Source organism: Cricetulus griseus, chromosome 3 (genome assembly GCF_003668045.3).
Source record: "Cricetulus griseus strain 17A/GY chromosome 3, alternate assembly CriGri-PICRH-1.0, whole genome shotgun sequence".
In the NCBI taxonomy this organism is placed as follows: Eukaryota; Metazoa; Chordata; class Mammalia; order Rodentia; family Cricetidae; genus Cricetulus; species Cricetulus griseus.
This window is the reverse complement of record NC_048596.1, coordinates 34,710,738-34,726,752: the sequence shown is the minus strand read 5'-3', so window position 1 is coordinate 34,726,752 and position 16,015 is coordinate 34,710,738. Positions and strand designations below refer to the sequence as shown.

The 16,015-nt window shown below is 41.9% G+C and overlaps 1 protein-coding gene across 7 annotated transcripts in view; it reads left to right on the top strand.

The window, feature by feature from the left end:
* The window catches only part of LOC100770307 (probable global transcription activator SNF2L2), a 171,661-nt gene that overhangs the window by 45,411 nt on the left and 110,235 nt on the right, over positions 1 to 16,015 (top strand). For all 7 annotated transcript variants that reach the window (XM_027406479.2, XM_027406478.2, XM_027406477.2 and 4 more), the window contains 3 exons: positions 1,012 to 1,185; positions 3,088 to 3,258; positions 13,367 to 13,420. In XM_027406479.2, the coding sequence (XP_027262280.1) occupies positions 1,012 to 1,185; positions 3,088 to 3,258; positions 13,367 to 13,420 (399 nt within the window). The remainder of the gene's footprint in view (positions 1 to 1,011; positions 1,186 to 3,087; positions 3,259 to 13,366; positions 13,421 to 16,015) is intronic.

The window sequence follows — 16,015 nt, the reverse complement described above, 5'->3', positions numbered from 1 at the left end:
ACTGGAGTTACGGATGGTTTTGAGCAACAGCGTGGGTCCCAGGAATCGAACCTGTACCTTCTATACGATGAACAAGTGCCCTTTATTGCTGAGCTATCTCTCCAACACGTAGCAGGAAGTTATTTTTCTATAGTATTCTGGCTTCTTTGAAGGACCCAGTTAGAGGATTCACAGGGGCAGATCTTCAAAAGCATTCCTTTCTAGGGGGTTGGAAATACTGATGTAGGGTTTGATTTTTGTCCCCTGATTGTGTTATTGTGCCTAATCTAGTGCCTAACTTAGTTTCTTTGCAAAAAAAAAAGGGGGGGGAGAGAAGGAAGAAAGGAAGAGAAAGAGGGGGTGGGGAGGAAGGGGGGATTGGGGTTGGTATGTAAAATGAAAAAAAAATTTTAAATGAAAAAAAAGTTAAAGATTTTAGTGTAAGTAGGGTACATATTTCCCCTCCTTCTGAAAAGCAAATTAGGATTACTTATTACTTATTACTTTCAGCTTTGTATAAACTTATTTTGCATCACAGTTCTAAATTTAAGTTGGAACAGAAGAAATGTGGTTTTCACTGAAAATACCCAGCACCCTCATATTTATTTCAGGGTGATGGAACAATGTGTTGTAAATCTCTTCATTGATGTTTTATAGGTCAGCCTTTGTCCTTGCTTGTTCCATTTCAGATGGCCACACCCTTGAGGTGAAGGCAGCATCTCTTCCCTAGGCTTACAACATACAGATGAAGGAAGTCTTTCTTCCCACCAGCCCATAGCCTAGCTAGTCTTTGCTCTTCCCATTTTTGAATGTCCACACCCTGGAGTGAGTGAAGGCAGCCACTCTTTCCTAGGCTTACAATCACACTAGCCCATGGCCCATAGCCTGTACTACAGAGGCTCCAGGGAGGCCCCCATCATCAACAGATTTCGGACATTGAGTGAAGTCAGTGCATGCTGCATCTTCCATTGAGCTGATACTTCACTGGGGAGTGTACCCAAAGCATCCCTTCCCCTCCTGTGTGTCCTTTAGGAATACCTGAACAGTATTTTGCAACATGCAAAAGATTTTAAGGAGTATCACCGGTCTGTGGCTGGGAAGATCCAGAAGCTGTCCAAAGCAGTGGCGACTTGGCATGCTAACACTGAAAGGGAGCAAAAGAAGGAAACAGAGCGGATCGAGAAGGAGAGAATGCGGAGGCTGATGGTAAGGGCCATATGAGACTGGGAAGGTATTCTGCTTGTGCCTGTCTGCATTGAGAGTGTGGCATGAGGTATCAATAGACACACACACACACACACACACACACACACACACACACACACACACACAGACAGATAGGTGCCTGCACTTCTGGAGGGTAGAGTACATCTTTTCTACACAGTGCATCTAATAATCCAGGGTTTCACTTGAGGAGCCATAGTAGTTTTGTGTACCATCATCATCCACCTACATAGCTTCTCAGAGAAAAGCAAGCGCTGTGTTGTGCAGGAGTTTGACAGTCACATCAGGAGGAATGGCAAATGCGGCCCTTTAAACGTATGATATTTTTGAGATGAGCAACTAAGATTTCTTTGGAATGAACAGCTTACAAGGGTATTATCTTTGAATCCAAGATTCATATTCATTCTCTCCCATCCCCCTGCTTGGCATTCATAACCTTACTTATTATATAAATTTACTAAGTCATTCTCAAACTGACTTTTAAGTTCACTTCAAAGGTTTTTTGTGGCACCCTTTTTGTCCCCAAAGTTAGTTTGCATCTTTCCTTCTGCAGTTATGTTTGAATTGATTTACAGACACAGACAGCTTTAGATCATTGGCCTGAGGGTTGGGTGTTACTGACCATTTGTGTCCGCACTTGGACAGATCACACCATGAAACTTAGAAGTGTAACAAAACTGTGCAGGTGATAAGAGACCAGAGCTGTGTGTGGGACAGAATTCCTTAGTGGGTCAGAATAAGCCTCACCTCATGCATTCAGTTCCAAGAGTTCTTAAGACACTGTCTTCCTTGCTGGGGTCCCAGTTGGTGTTTTGTTTTTATTAATCTGGGGGTGGGGCTCCTGACAATAAGCACCATTTGAGGCATTCTAAAATCTCACCACCTTCCCCCATTTCTGGGATGGAGAATGCTGTCAGAAGTCTTTGCTCTAGGTAGGGAGACTATTGTATAGTAAGCAGACCAATCAACAGGCAAATTTGTCTGATTCAACTGAAGGAAAACTGTATCAGAACTCCAGCAACAGATTGGTTTGACACTAGTGATTAAGCATTTGCAAATCATTAATTTTTGCAATTAAATGATGGGATATACAGATAATAGAGAAACTGAAGGTTTTTTTTTTTATCACTCTTTCTTCAAGTGAGATCAACCATAGCCAAAAGCAATTAGAGTTATAATAGCATTGGAGTTCATGCTCATTCACAGGACAGACAGCAGCTAGACTGAGTGATGAAGCTGCTGTCTCTCCTGCACATGCTGGAGTGATACCCTACAGCTGAGTCCCTGAGCTCTATTGGGATAGAGCCACCTCTTAGAGATTGTATGGTGTTCTCCTTTTATTCAGGTGCCATAGAAAAAATATTTTAGAATGTTCTTTCAGCTGGGACATCTAAAAGAGGTTTCTCTCTAAATGGCTCAGAGGACATCAAGAGTTTTCTTCCACTTGATCTCATCGTGTTACCTAATGGGAGGTGGAGGTGGAAATTATGGGGTTTGTTTTGTTACTCAGTAGAACCTAATGGAGCTAAATGGCTTGTCTCTAGTCACCTAGGCTTGTAATGCACCAGATTTTGCATTAATTTTGAGCAGTTCAAGAAGCACAGAAGAACGTGAAAGAGCTGACTTACAGTGCTTGATCATACCCCACACGCAGTGGGGCTTTATGTGATAATTATGCTACTGACTTTAGAGTCATGGGCCCAAGGTGTTGCAGGGCTCTAAATTTACCAACTTGCAGATTCCACTGGTAGCTTTTGCAGCCTAGCTCATCCTGTTGGCCCCAGGCACCACCAGATTCTGGTTGTGCACAGTAGAGAGGAGTGTGAAGTGGACCTGTGAGTGTCCAGGAGGTCATGCTGTCATCCTTCTCTCCTTCCTGAACAGGCTGAAGATGAGGAGGGCTACAGGAAACTCATTGACCAAAAGAAAGACAGACGCTTAGCATACCTTTTGCAGCAGACCGATGAGTATGTGGCCAATCTGACCAACCTGGTTTGGGAGCACAAGCAGGCCCAAGCTGCCAAAGAGAAGAAGAAGAGGAGGAGGAGGAGAAAGGTGAGCTCTTCTTTCAGACAGGTTTAGTCTGTGATATATGTCTAAGGCTGGTTTTAGGTGAGTATTGCTCTCTAATAAGAGTCACTTCTGCCTTATGGGAGGTTTAGATTACTGACCTGCAGTCAGTTGCATAAATTAGTATGGTGTAAAAGTAGATGATCTATTAGAGACAAGAGTATTAAAAAGATGGATTGCAGTGGAGTAGTTCATAGTCTGTATTCCTTCTGTTTCATACCGTGTAACATTTCAAATCAAGTATACACAGTCATTAGGAGAAAGAAAGAATCTAGACACAAATGAGCATTGTATAGTTTTAATGCCAGTGTGGCAAGGACTTCTAAGTTGGGAGAATGGAGTGAAATTTAAGAAGAAAATGTAGAGATAGTAGCAAGCCAAGGGAAAACATATGGGAAATCTTTGGGATGCTCTGGACATACACATTTCAGTCTGTTTGGACAGATGAAAATATTGGAAGTTTTAGTTCAGTTCTCCTGTCCTGGTGTCACAGTACGATAAGCGTATTGATGTCAGTTTGATGAGTTATAAAGAAAAGGACAATCTTGTGTCAAATAGACTAATTGTTAATTAGAGGTGAAGGACAAAATGTAGTACTCTGCTCTGCAGATTCTGCTTCTTAATTCAGTAAGCTGCAGAGTAAGGACCAGAAAATCTAGATCTTCTTGGATGTTGAAGTGTCCCATCAGCATCCTACAGATAGCAGGCTCAGCATCCTAAAAGGAAAATATATCCTCTATTTTGAAAATGTGCAGACACTTCCCTGGACAGCCTTACATGGCATTTTGGTAACATAAGTAGTCACAGGATGACTAAAGTATGCGGGAGGTAAGTGACATGGGAACACTGTGACATTTGCCCAAGAAACTTGTGCATCGTCAGATTTTGGTCTCCACGGACTTTGGTCTCTGGGAACCGTTGCCTGGTGGATACTGAGGCACAGACAGCTGCATTTTGTTTCCATAATAACTTCTGATTAGGTCAGGTACACACACCAACAGAAAATGTTCATTAGAGCTGTGAAAATGGAGGGTTGGTAGCATTTAATCATTTACTCTCTACACTGAATAATTGAACAGAATGTTTTTCAAAAAAATAATTAATTTCATAGCTCCTGAATTCTCATGCCTGTTTTGTAATTAAGGAGGAGGAATAGATGATTGAGAAGGTGCCTCCTTGTACCTGATTCTCTTCATCTGTGATAGCTCAGCTTATTGTGAGGATGGGGGAGGGATCACTCCTCACTTGGATTTAGACATTGTATCGCTGAGGAGTTCCTAATTTTCTTGTCAGGGTAGCCTTATAGATGTCCCAGAATATTCAGAGCCAGTAAAAGGGCACAGAGACAAACAGATACGATGCTGGAAAATTCTGTAAGCAGACCCCATTCAAGGACAGTTCCAGTTTTTCCTGTTCTGCCAAGGTTGTCGCCGTTAGTGTTTGTAGCATGAAACTTCTTTATATTTCCTTGTGATTAAGAGCTAATGGCCCAGATTTGAGCTTCTAGTTTATAATTAATAGATTCCTGCTGTGGAATTAGATAGTCACATCACCACAGGCAAAGAAAGAAATGATTGAGGGATTGACAACTGTGCTTATATTTTTACATTGTTTTGTGTAGAGCTGGGGGGGATCTGTTGTGGTTTTTCTCACGGTTCTGTTTATTCTATCAGATCTATAGATCAGCAGGTGTGCTCCTTGCAGATAGTCCTCCTTACTATTTTATGCTTTCATTTACCAGCACTTAGATAGGAACCCAGGGAGTGTGCAAAAAAAAAAAAAAAAAGTGGTACAGCCATTAATTAAGCATGTACCCAAAATTAATACCTTTACCTGTGATGCTATGGAAAACTGGAAGTCAAATTGGAGGTAAGGCCCAATTACCTGGCAAAAGAAGGAATAGATACCGAGGCGACAGCTGTCCACTGAGAGCTCTCAGCACCTCCTGATGATTGTCCCACCTGATCAGTGTGAAGGATGTTTATTTCCAGCCACCTTCTTGTATGCTTCCAAGATGGCCCAGACCTATGCCTTTAGCAGGACTAAAGAGGAGGCAGGACTCTCTTACCTTCCTGGACTGTCTCTCCAGGGAAAGTGGGATTTGTAACGGAGAAAGGAAGAGAGGAAGCATGGAAAGAAACTGGCTCTTTCTATTCCTTCCTGGACCCTGTTTCCTTCACTGGAAAGCTTTAAGACTGCTCAGAGTAAAGCAGACAGTTCCAGATGTTTCTTTATTGGACGACAAAGGAAGGGAATGTTTTTAAAAGCTGATTACCTGACCCTCAGTGCTATCTGTAGTTTTTCCCTTGACAGAGTGAAGGATTGAGAGTCCCCATTCCAACTTCTCTGTGGTGGAGGGAACATCCGTGCTTTAGCTATGGGCTGTGCCCACCCCCCACTCAGTATCTTCCCACTGTAAGCTGCAGACTCTGGCCCCCCAGCATCTCCCGACTGTAAGGTGCAGACTCTGCCCCTCAGTGTCTCCCCAAAGCTTCAAACAATATGCTATCCCCGTTTACAATCTTGAAAATTAAACAAGGCATCAGTGCACTTTTTATTTCAAGAAAACCTGCTTTACTCAGTGAAATAATAGCCCAGAGCTGGTTGCAGTAAAGATGCAGGCAACTAAGATCCTGGGATTGAAGAGGAGCATGGCTGGCCTTGAAGTCTGATTGGATAAGGATTACTTTCTCCTTTCAGTGTTAAACTGATGTGTAGTTGGGTTTTCTTTTTCCTTTCTATTTTAATCACCCAGCATAAACAGAACCTTTGCTGTTCTTAGAGAATTTGTTGTTCAGTGTTGCTCGTGAATAATAGGGTTGGCTCCCTGTAACATGTCTTGACCTTGTTAATTCAATTCTCTTCCCCACCTGGTGCATGTCTATGCACCGGATGTTTATATATTACTTAGAATCTTCTCATTCTCAGCCTTGTCTTTCTTTATTGGCCTTGAAATGGAAGAGAAAAAAAGTCAATTCTATGTCTGTACTTGAGGGTCAGAGGAGAAATACATTTTTAATATGGAGCTAGTGTGTTATGTGAAAGCCAGCTCTGCGTTTTGGGGTGAAGGCTGCTGTCAAGCACAACCCTGAGGGCTCTGCTTCCCCACGGTGTTCCCAATATCTACAGGTGGCTACAAGGAAGAAAAAGAAAGTGAAAGGATGGGGCTAGGTCAAACCACCAAGCATATACAAACAGGGTTGTACATGGGGCCACACTCCACATCATGCTAGCATGTAGCCTTTAAAATTCAGAGCTGCATAAGACGATATTTGCATAGTAGTTTGCTATTAGTCCCTTGTAGGATATATCATTAAAAGGTGAATTATAGAGTGCTCTGTCTATTACCCACCAAAGGGTCGGTTCTAATTTGGTTTCTGTTGCTGTGACAAACACCTTGACCAAAAGCAGTGTAGGGGAGGGAATGGTTATTTCAGCTGACACATCCAGGTGGCACTCCACCACTGAGGGAAATCAAGGCAGAAACTCAAAGCAAATACCTGGAGATACAGACTGGAGGAACACTGCTCACTGGCTCACTCATACTCACTGGCTCGCTCACACACACTGACTCGATTATGCTCAGCCAGCTTTCTTATAGACAGCCCTGTCCCACCTACTTAGGGATGGTACCGCCCATAGTGGATGGGCATTCCCACATCAATAAAGAAAGACTCCCACAGATGTGGCCACAGACTGAACTGGACAGTCCCTCAATGGAGACTCCCTTTTCTCAGCTGTGCCAAGTAGACAATAAAAGCTAAGCAGGACAAGGGGATGGAAATACTTTTTGTCTGCTAGCTCTGTTGTGAGGCTTACACAGCAACTTTATCTAAAGCATTTGGAGCACTTGCTGGCACACAGTAATGCACACAGCAAATATTGGTTGCTACGTCAAGCAATTTTGTGACAAATGGATGGAATGGTATTGAAATGCACTTGGTTTTTCCATGTGTCTGTTTTCCTGGTCTGGGGAGGCGGTGCAGCAGGGTTAAGGCATTTGTCTCCAAGCCTGACTACTGACCTGATACACGGTGGAAGGGCAGAATTGATTCCTGCATTGTCCTCCAGCCTGTATGTGTGTGCTGTGGCACATGGACACACACACACACACACACACACACACACACACACACACACACGGTTTTTTTTTAATATAATAAATGAAAAAATAAAGACCATTTTTTTTACCTGCATTTAGACTACATATTTTGTGATGTTGGAGAAATAAATTACTCATTTTTATTTTATTTTTGTTTATATTTTTTTAAATGACAAGGTCACATGTAGCTAGGCTGATCTTGAACCTGTTACATAACCAAAGATGCCCTTGACCTTTAACTCCTAAGTGCTAGGATTGCTGGCAGGGACCAGCATGGCCAGCTAATTGTTTTCTAATTGAGGATCAGTTGTATATAAGTAGAGGATGTCTTCTAAGACAGTGACAGATACTTTGGCTATTGGGGCCTGTGGGGGATTTATTATTTTGGCACACCCTCCTTGCTACAAGACTCACCAGCAGCTCCTTTGAAGAGGATTTTCTGTTTGTATGGCCTCTGCTTTGGAGTGCTGTCTGTGCTTTAGGCACAGTTTTTGCATAAGCTATGTCTGGGAGCTCTTGCCAGAGGAACCCACTGACTGCTTAGTTCAATTGCCTTGGTGCAGCTTCTAGAACTATTTGACACCTAGCAAAACTTAAATACAGAGTTCTCCCTTCAACCTCTTCCATGAGGTGTATACCAGTGGAAATAACATCCTTGTTATATGTTTTTGATGTGTCTTGAAAACCCATGAATTAATGGACATGTGCTTTAGCCCATGGACACCATTGCCAGGTTGTTGGAGCAGAGTGTTCAATCCCACCAGTCAGCTCCATCCTGACAGCTGGCTCCCCAAATAACCACACAGAGACTTATTACTAATTATAAGTGTTTGGTTGATAGCTTAGGCTTGTTCCTAACTAGCTCTTACAACTTAAATTAACCCATACTTCTTATCTAAGTTCCTTCTTGTGGCTCATGGGTTGTTATCTCATTTTCTACACATCCTGCTTCCTCTGCATCTGGCTGCCAACTCCTGAGACTCTACCTTTCTTCTTCTTCTTCCCAGAGTTTGCCTAGTCTGGCTTTCCTGCCCAATCTCTTCCTGCCCAGCTATAGGCCGGTCAGCTCTTTATTAATCAATGACAATAATACACATTTGCAGTGTACAAAGATTGTTCTCTGGCCCCTGCTGTTCTCTTGTCACCCGTCTCTTCCTTGTGCCCGCCTGCCCCTTGTAGAGCCTCCTTTCTGTTTTTATGTGACGTTTGTTCCTTTGTACTCTGTATCCTGTCCTGAACACCTTTGGATCTCTTCTCTTGGTCTGTAAGTTTCATAGCCTAGACCTCCTCTCGCATCCTGTATTTTATTATCTTCTTTCTTTTTCTTTTTTAATGTTAAAAGGCAGAATCCCAGTGTGAGCGAAAACATGGCAAATTTCATCTTTCTGCATGTTTTCAATATTATCAATTTTTAAAGTTCCTTTATTCATCCTTCTGTACCCGATACCCACATCCCATCCACTTTTATAAGTACAGCTCAAGGCTTATACATTGAAGGGGAGAACTTTCTTGGCATGGTATGTTGCTCAATACAGCAATTGGAAGTGTGATTTTTGTTTTGTTTTGTTTTGTTTTTTGTGGGGGAAGTGTGTTTCGAGACAGGGTTTCTCTGTATAGCCTTGACTGTCATGGATCTCACTCTGTAGGCCAGGCTGACCTTGAACTCATAGAGATCCACTTGCCTCTGCCTCCCAAATGCTGGGATTAAAGGCGTGCACTACCACTGCCTGGTGGAAATGTGACTTTTCACCTTTTTAGCTATTAAACACAACCATCAAAGCCTGCTGGTGTGATTGTCAGTGAAACAATGTGGAGATGTTCCCTGCATATTCAAGTTACTCCCAGCTTCTTCTGACTATTTTATCTCTACTGTTTTCCCAAAGATCCTATGGTTGATTGCAGCTTTTCCTTCCAAGGCTCCATAGGTGGAGGAAAGCTGCTTAGTCAGGCCTGCATGTGTGGGTGTGAAGGCCCTATGGCGAGTAGTGAGCACACTGCCAACTCGATAAGTTTCATTTGATCAGTTCAGTGTCAAAAATGGGTGAAACCAGTTTGAATCAAAGTCCTGTTTAACTGGCTTGACCAGTTACTGGAGTCAAATGTTCCAATTGGCTTTCTCTGTACGACACGACCCAGGGAATGTGCAAATGCCTGCTAATTTGATATTCCTGGGCATTTTTTATTGCCGGAGCACCTGTCTTCTGGTGCACAGAGGCCCACTTAAGTGACAGTAAAAATAAAACAAGTGGTTCTTGAAAGCTTCATTTCCAGAAAAGCAGAATGAGCCCTTAAGGTGCCCCCACATTTGCTGTTGTTCCAACACACTGTGGCAATACCTGCTGGGGGAGAAAATGGGTTCTTTCATAATGCAGGCTGTAAAATATTTCACAGAAAACTGTTTCCTTACAAAAAACGAGGCTGTTTGCAGCCTCCATGTTGTAATCTAAACAGTCTGCCCCACTGAAGTTTGACTTCTTGAGTTCAGCCAACAAGGATTTTCCTATTTCTGGATGCTTTCCTCCAGTAGCCCTACTGTGTGATTTATATGCCTCCCAAATGAAAGCTGCTCCCTCTGCTTTGTTTGTGCGTTCTAAAGTGGAGAATGTAAACTGACATTGGCTTTTGAAATTGTGAACCCAAATCCATTTGAGTTGTGGTAAGTTTTACTAATGAGTAGTCTTTAGTTAGGAGTAATTTGCATCACACATATCCCCTGACCAGGAGGAGGTTTATGCTTCTATCCCCACATAAGCATAATTAGTTTGCAATGTTTTGTTAGATAGTAAGAAGCCCGTACAGGGTTTCTTGGGACTTGATTAATGAATGGACAGCAGTGTTTTAGTTTGGTTTGTTTGTGTGTGTGTATTGGGGGAGGGAGGTGGTGCGTTTTGAGGCAGGCTTTCTTTGTATTGCCTTGGCTGTCCTGGAACTCACTCTGTAAATCATGCTGCTCTCAAATTCACTGAGATCCACCTGCCTCTGCCTCCACCGCCTGTCCCTGCCGGGATTAAAGGCATGTGCCACCACCACCGGGCTAGATAGTTTCTGGTTTAAATCAGTGGGGTTAAGTGTAGGCACTAGCATGTGTTTGTGATTCCATGACACAGATCACTGCATGAGAAAATTTCTCAGGTAGTGACAGTACTGTCACCTCTGCCACATTTGCATCAAGCTGTCTCACCTGGGCCCAGAGACTGTCCAAAGTCAGTTCCAACAGAAGCAAAAGTCACAGCCTCCTGTGTATTTAGTGAAAAGGGGAAGGAATTTTGGTTTTGTTGTCTGTGTTGACCTTAAAACATGAGTTTGGTTTGAGGATATGAATTTCTGAAAGTGCACCAATTAGACATTAAAAGCCCAGAATGTGATGGGAGGGGCTGGCATCTCTCTTTGTAGAGTACACTGCCACCTGGCTTCCATGTCTTAAAATCATGTGGCAGGATTGGGTCTAAGGACAGGGTGGGAGTGAGAGAGCTGACACAGGACCCTAGTTCAATGATGAATCTATATCGTGTTCTTAACCATTTTATGACTTGGAAAATATTTTGGCTCCCAATTGCAATAATGCTAGCAATAATAATAGTAAAACAACAGCAACAATAATAAACAATAATACTATGAATAATATTATTCATTGAATAGATCCTAAGTGAAACACATTGCTCACAATGGTGATTGGTTCACTTTTTTGTCTGCTAAATGCTCATTTAGTGATTCCTAAGTGCTAAGCACCCCTGTAGGCACAAATCCTCCTTGAACAAACAGAAGCTCCTGACCTTGTAGCCTTAGGAAGCAATTTTCAGACAGTGCCATGGTCAGTTTAATTATAGGCATAACAGTGGCTTCTGACCTACCATTCACGATCCTGCACTATGGAAGTGTTTTTGTCATGGACCTGGTGACCTCTGGAATGAGCAGGATGAAACAGTGGTATTACAGCAAAAACTATGGCAAAGAGAAGTTTATTTGCTCTAGGTTACATAGCTAAGGTCAGAAATGTGATTGACAGGCTACTCATCCAATCCCAGAACCCAGGATGGATGGCCTTCTAATAATACTTTGATTCTTGATTAAAAATAGATAGTTTGGAGAACTTTAAGCAATAAAAGGCTCTGATTATGAGGCAGTTTTTAGATAAAGCTCTGGCTAGCTCATAGTATATTCATAAGAGAGTATGCTGTGGAATAGTTTTGATTCTATTCATTTCTGGTGCTTCAAGCTTTTTAATGTGCTATTTATTGAAATGGTGATCCAGTTCCACTCGCTAGCTCTTTCAAATTGGCTTTTTCATTGTCTCATTTGATTTTCTTTGTTGGCCAAATTTGTAGCTTATTTCTGGTTTGTATGGAAAGAATGGTGGGATTAATTGACTTTCTCTCATTAATTAAAACCATCTCTGGAGCATAGTGCTTGAGAGTTCCAAAAATGGAACCTTTAGTGGCTGGTAGCAAGCTGGTTTCTCTTCTGAACACAAGGTTTCCGCCATTGTTGGAGTGCCTCGCCAGGATAGCTGGGGAGCCCAAACGTGTGATTCTGGGTATCAGTCCTCTGAGCCTGCACATACTTCCTCCACTAGTCCAAACAATTGAAAAGACAAGTCTTGGGCAAGCCTAATGTGGAAGTCTTTCTTTTCCTAATCTTTGGTAGTAACTCCATTGTTTATGCTTTATCATCGCCCCACTGCTGTCTGTCTATCTCTGTTCTCTATCTCTCTCTCTCTCTGTCAGGGTGTGTGTGTGTGTGTGTGTGTGTGTGTGTGTGTGTGTGTGTGTGTCTCTGTCTGTCTGTCTGTCTGTCTGTGTGAGAGAGAGAGAGAGACAGACAGACAGACAGACAGACAGACAGACAGACAGAGACAGAGAGAGAGACAGAGAGAGAAGGACACAGATAGTGTATCTTGGTAAAAAATTTATAAATTATATTGAAAAGAATTTTAAAAAGTCATACATTTATGGGTCTTCTTCAGTGTGGAAAAAACATCTTCAGTAAAGTTGCTTTGTTAAGAAACTAATTATTTTCATAGAATGAGTGTCTTAAGTAAGCTAGGAGAGTTAATTTTAATTCCCCATTATCGTATATTTTTCAACTAACTAAAAGAGTCATAGAATAGAAAGCTTGTTTTCCTAAGTGTACTTTTACTAAGTATCCTTAGTAAAGCACATGGCTGCAGCTTTTCTCTCCCATATTTCATTACGTAGAATTAGTAATAATTTTAAAATAGAGAATCTGTACATAAACTATTTTACTTGTCTGGTGTTGTAAATGGAAGACATTTTTTTTACCATTTTGTGTATATCACACGAGACTTGGGTCTGTGTGTACTGTGACATCATCCTAATTTCTCATTTCCTTGTCTTTGAGGCACATAGAGGTTAGTGGACGAAGACACTGGAATATTTAAACAATGGGAAATGATGGAATTTTTCATGAGAACACAGTGGATACACATCGATTTCCCCATATTCACACTGTGGAAATACTATATATTATGAAAGCCAATTAGGTAGAATGGAAACCACCCAGGGAACTCACAGAATTTTGTTTTGTTTTGCATTTTTATGACTGAGGAGCAGTTGTGCTGCTTATTGTTGATGGACATTTTTAGAATGCTGCTCTTCATTGCTCAGGAAAACTTGCTTAGGGAATAGGAAAGTCGAACTAATTATGTCAGGATTTGCTTTCAGTGCCAAACATGAGAAAATGTTTCTGATTCTGCCTTCTGTCTTGATGGTGCCATGTCTTAGGCTCTCTAAAGGTCTCTAAAGATATGATCAACAGATCTCTAGTGGGCCAGCCTTGAATCACATCTGGCTTTAAATGACTTTACAAGTTGTTAATACAGTGCCTGTTTTGTCTCAACAAAGAGAAACAAAAACGGAAGACATTCACATGTGTGCTTTTTGAGAGGATGGGCCATGGTAATGAAATAGTTGCTGTAAATTGCTGTCCTGTATTCTTGATGTATACATAACACTTGACATTGTTGTTTTGCAGAAGGCTGAAGAGAATGCAGAGGGAGGGGAGTCTGCCCTGGGACCCGATGGAGAGGTAAGGGACATGGCACCCATTGGCTCTTATGTTCTTCTAGGGGAGTCAGACATACCCTGTTGCACCATTCTCTGTGTACACTAGCTTTATTTACTCTGAGCCACTCATTTTTATTAAAAAGTTATATTCACATGTATTTGACTATGTATGTGTATCTCTGCCTATTTGTCCTTTTGCATGTGTATATGTGGGGGGGGGGTGCTGGGGAAGTGCTCATAGATGCTAGAGGAGGGTGTCTTTTCCCTGGATCTGGGGTTATAGGCAATTGTGAGCCTCTGGATGCCTGAAAACAAACTTGGGTCTTTTGCAAGAGCAGCAAGTGCTTTGAACTACTGAAGCATCTCCCAGCCCCTTACTTATTCTCTAAAAGTAGAAACAGTACATCGGTGGCTGCGGAGATGGCATGGTGGGTAGAGCTCTTGCTGTGCAAGTGTGAGGACAAGTTAGAATTCATGGAACCCATGTAAAGCTGCATGTGGCAGCATGTGTCTGTAGCCATAGTGTATCTGCAGTGAGGTGGGAGGCAAAGGCAGGGGAACCCCTGGAGGCTTGAGGACCAGCTAGCCACAAACTCTTAGAGCCAAACAACATGAGGCCTTTTCTCAGGCAAAGTGACAGAAGAGATCTGACCCCCCCCAAGAGTGTCATCTGTCCTCCACACATATGTCTGCACTCATACACATGAATGAGCACATGCATGTACACACACACACACACACACACACACACACACACACACACACACACACACAGGGAGGCAGAGACTGAGAGAGATTAAGAGCATCTTCCTTCAAACTACTGGCCATTAACTTGGTAGAAAATTAGAATAACACTGTCTCAAGATTCCTGATCAACTGATAGTCTCTTGTATACCATTTTATATACAAAGAAACACATATCATGACTGTGTCGAAGGTGTAAAGGCTAAAGGGATTTGGTGATTATATGTGGCAAGTAAGTAATACAGAGTCATAAAATGCAGGCCAATCCCTAGTTTATTACTAATTTGAAATCACAAATATACATAAGCCAAAAAGCTCATATATTCTGGATTTTTCTTGGGTATTTCTGTAGGCATATAATATAGATTGTATGTGGAGCTACCCAGGCATTGTCTTTAATTGTATATCCTAGCATTTCTGATATTCTCCTGAGCTCTGAAGTGTCTGTCCAGTAATTCAATGAAGAAGTACCAGACCAGAGAGTTTGTTTTGAACAACCTTCATTTGCGGACACTGATAAGACTGCTTAGAGCATCCTGTGATGGGGAGATTGCCCATTTCATTCTGGAATCACTGGGCACATGAGTTCCATGTGAGTTTCTCTGGCCAGATGCAGGAAGAAAGGTTAAACTACTGATATGCAGAAACCTTTTAGAATTGAATGTTGACCTAGCAACTCTAAGCCATCACAGGGCAGGAAGAGACCGGGGTAAAAGTTATTGTGTGAGAAATCCTTCACAGTATGTTACCAGGGTGGCTGCTGTGTCACAGCACTTAGAAGCAACAACGGCTTACAGGACCCCAGCCTTCTCTGAGAAGGCTGCTCATCATCTGCAGTTCCCAGGTACCCAGGGTGACTGAACACCTTCTTGTCCTCTCAGCTCTTTATCTTGTGTGGAAATTAAATTCTGATCTTGGGCCTGTGACATATGTCTTTTTTTTAACATGTGTGAGTTCTGCTGGCTGAAGTTTGCAAATGGGCATCTTAGTTTTTCTAAAATAATGTTCTTTCTTCTCTTCTGGGTTCATTCTGTCCTTTTGCCAGGATTCTAATTCCACTCACAGTGATTTCCAATTTTCTCTGAGGTGCAACATTAGCGATAAAGCACACTGTATTATAATAGCCCACGATAACAAGATATGGTTTTTTTCCAGGGAAATGGTAGCAAATGCTGGATTTCCCTTCTTTTCCTCTCAAGTGTGTAGATGACCTTTTACATTAATGAGGAAGAATCTGTTGCTATGCAAAGCACTGCTACTCAGAACGATTGCTTTAGCCAATGTAGGAGTGAAGAAAACTGACAGGCTGGGGCAAGCCTTTGCTTTTAAAGTTATCTTTGTGAATAGCCACTGATATTTGTTCTAATTCTGATGGTGCTTTGTTGAGGGAATAGAAGGAGAGAACTACTGGGGTTTGGGTTTCTTTGAGGGTATTTTCTCTAAGATATAGAAAGTAACATCAACCCACTGTTTTTCCTTATCATTTTTTGCTTAATTGGAATAAATTATATGACAATCTTAATTGCACCAATAGTGTTGCATGTATCTATTTGACTGCAAAACTAATTAAGAGTAATTTAGGGAAAATTCTTTGAAGTAATGAATTGCCTAAATAGTCCATTTCACTACTCTTCAGGAAATAGTGGAATGCACACACAAATGAAGCGTTTCCAAATGTCTTACCCAGGGCCCTGCTCCTAGAAGTCGGTCACCCTACAATTAGAAGCATCCATTTGCATAGGGTTGCTCCATTTCCAGCCCCTTTAAGACAGTTTATTCCCTGGGGCACGTTATCTATAACCTCTGCAGTTTCACATAACTTAATTTTCTGAGCAAGCCATTTTATTTTGTAGAGTCTGGTAATGAACTTCAT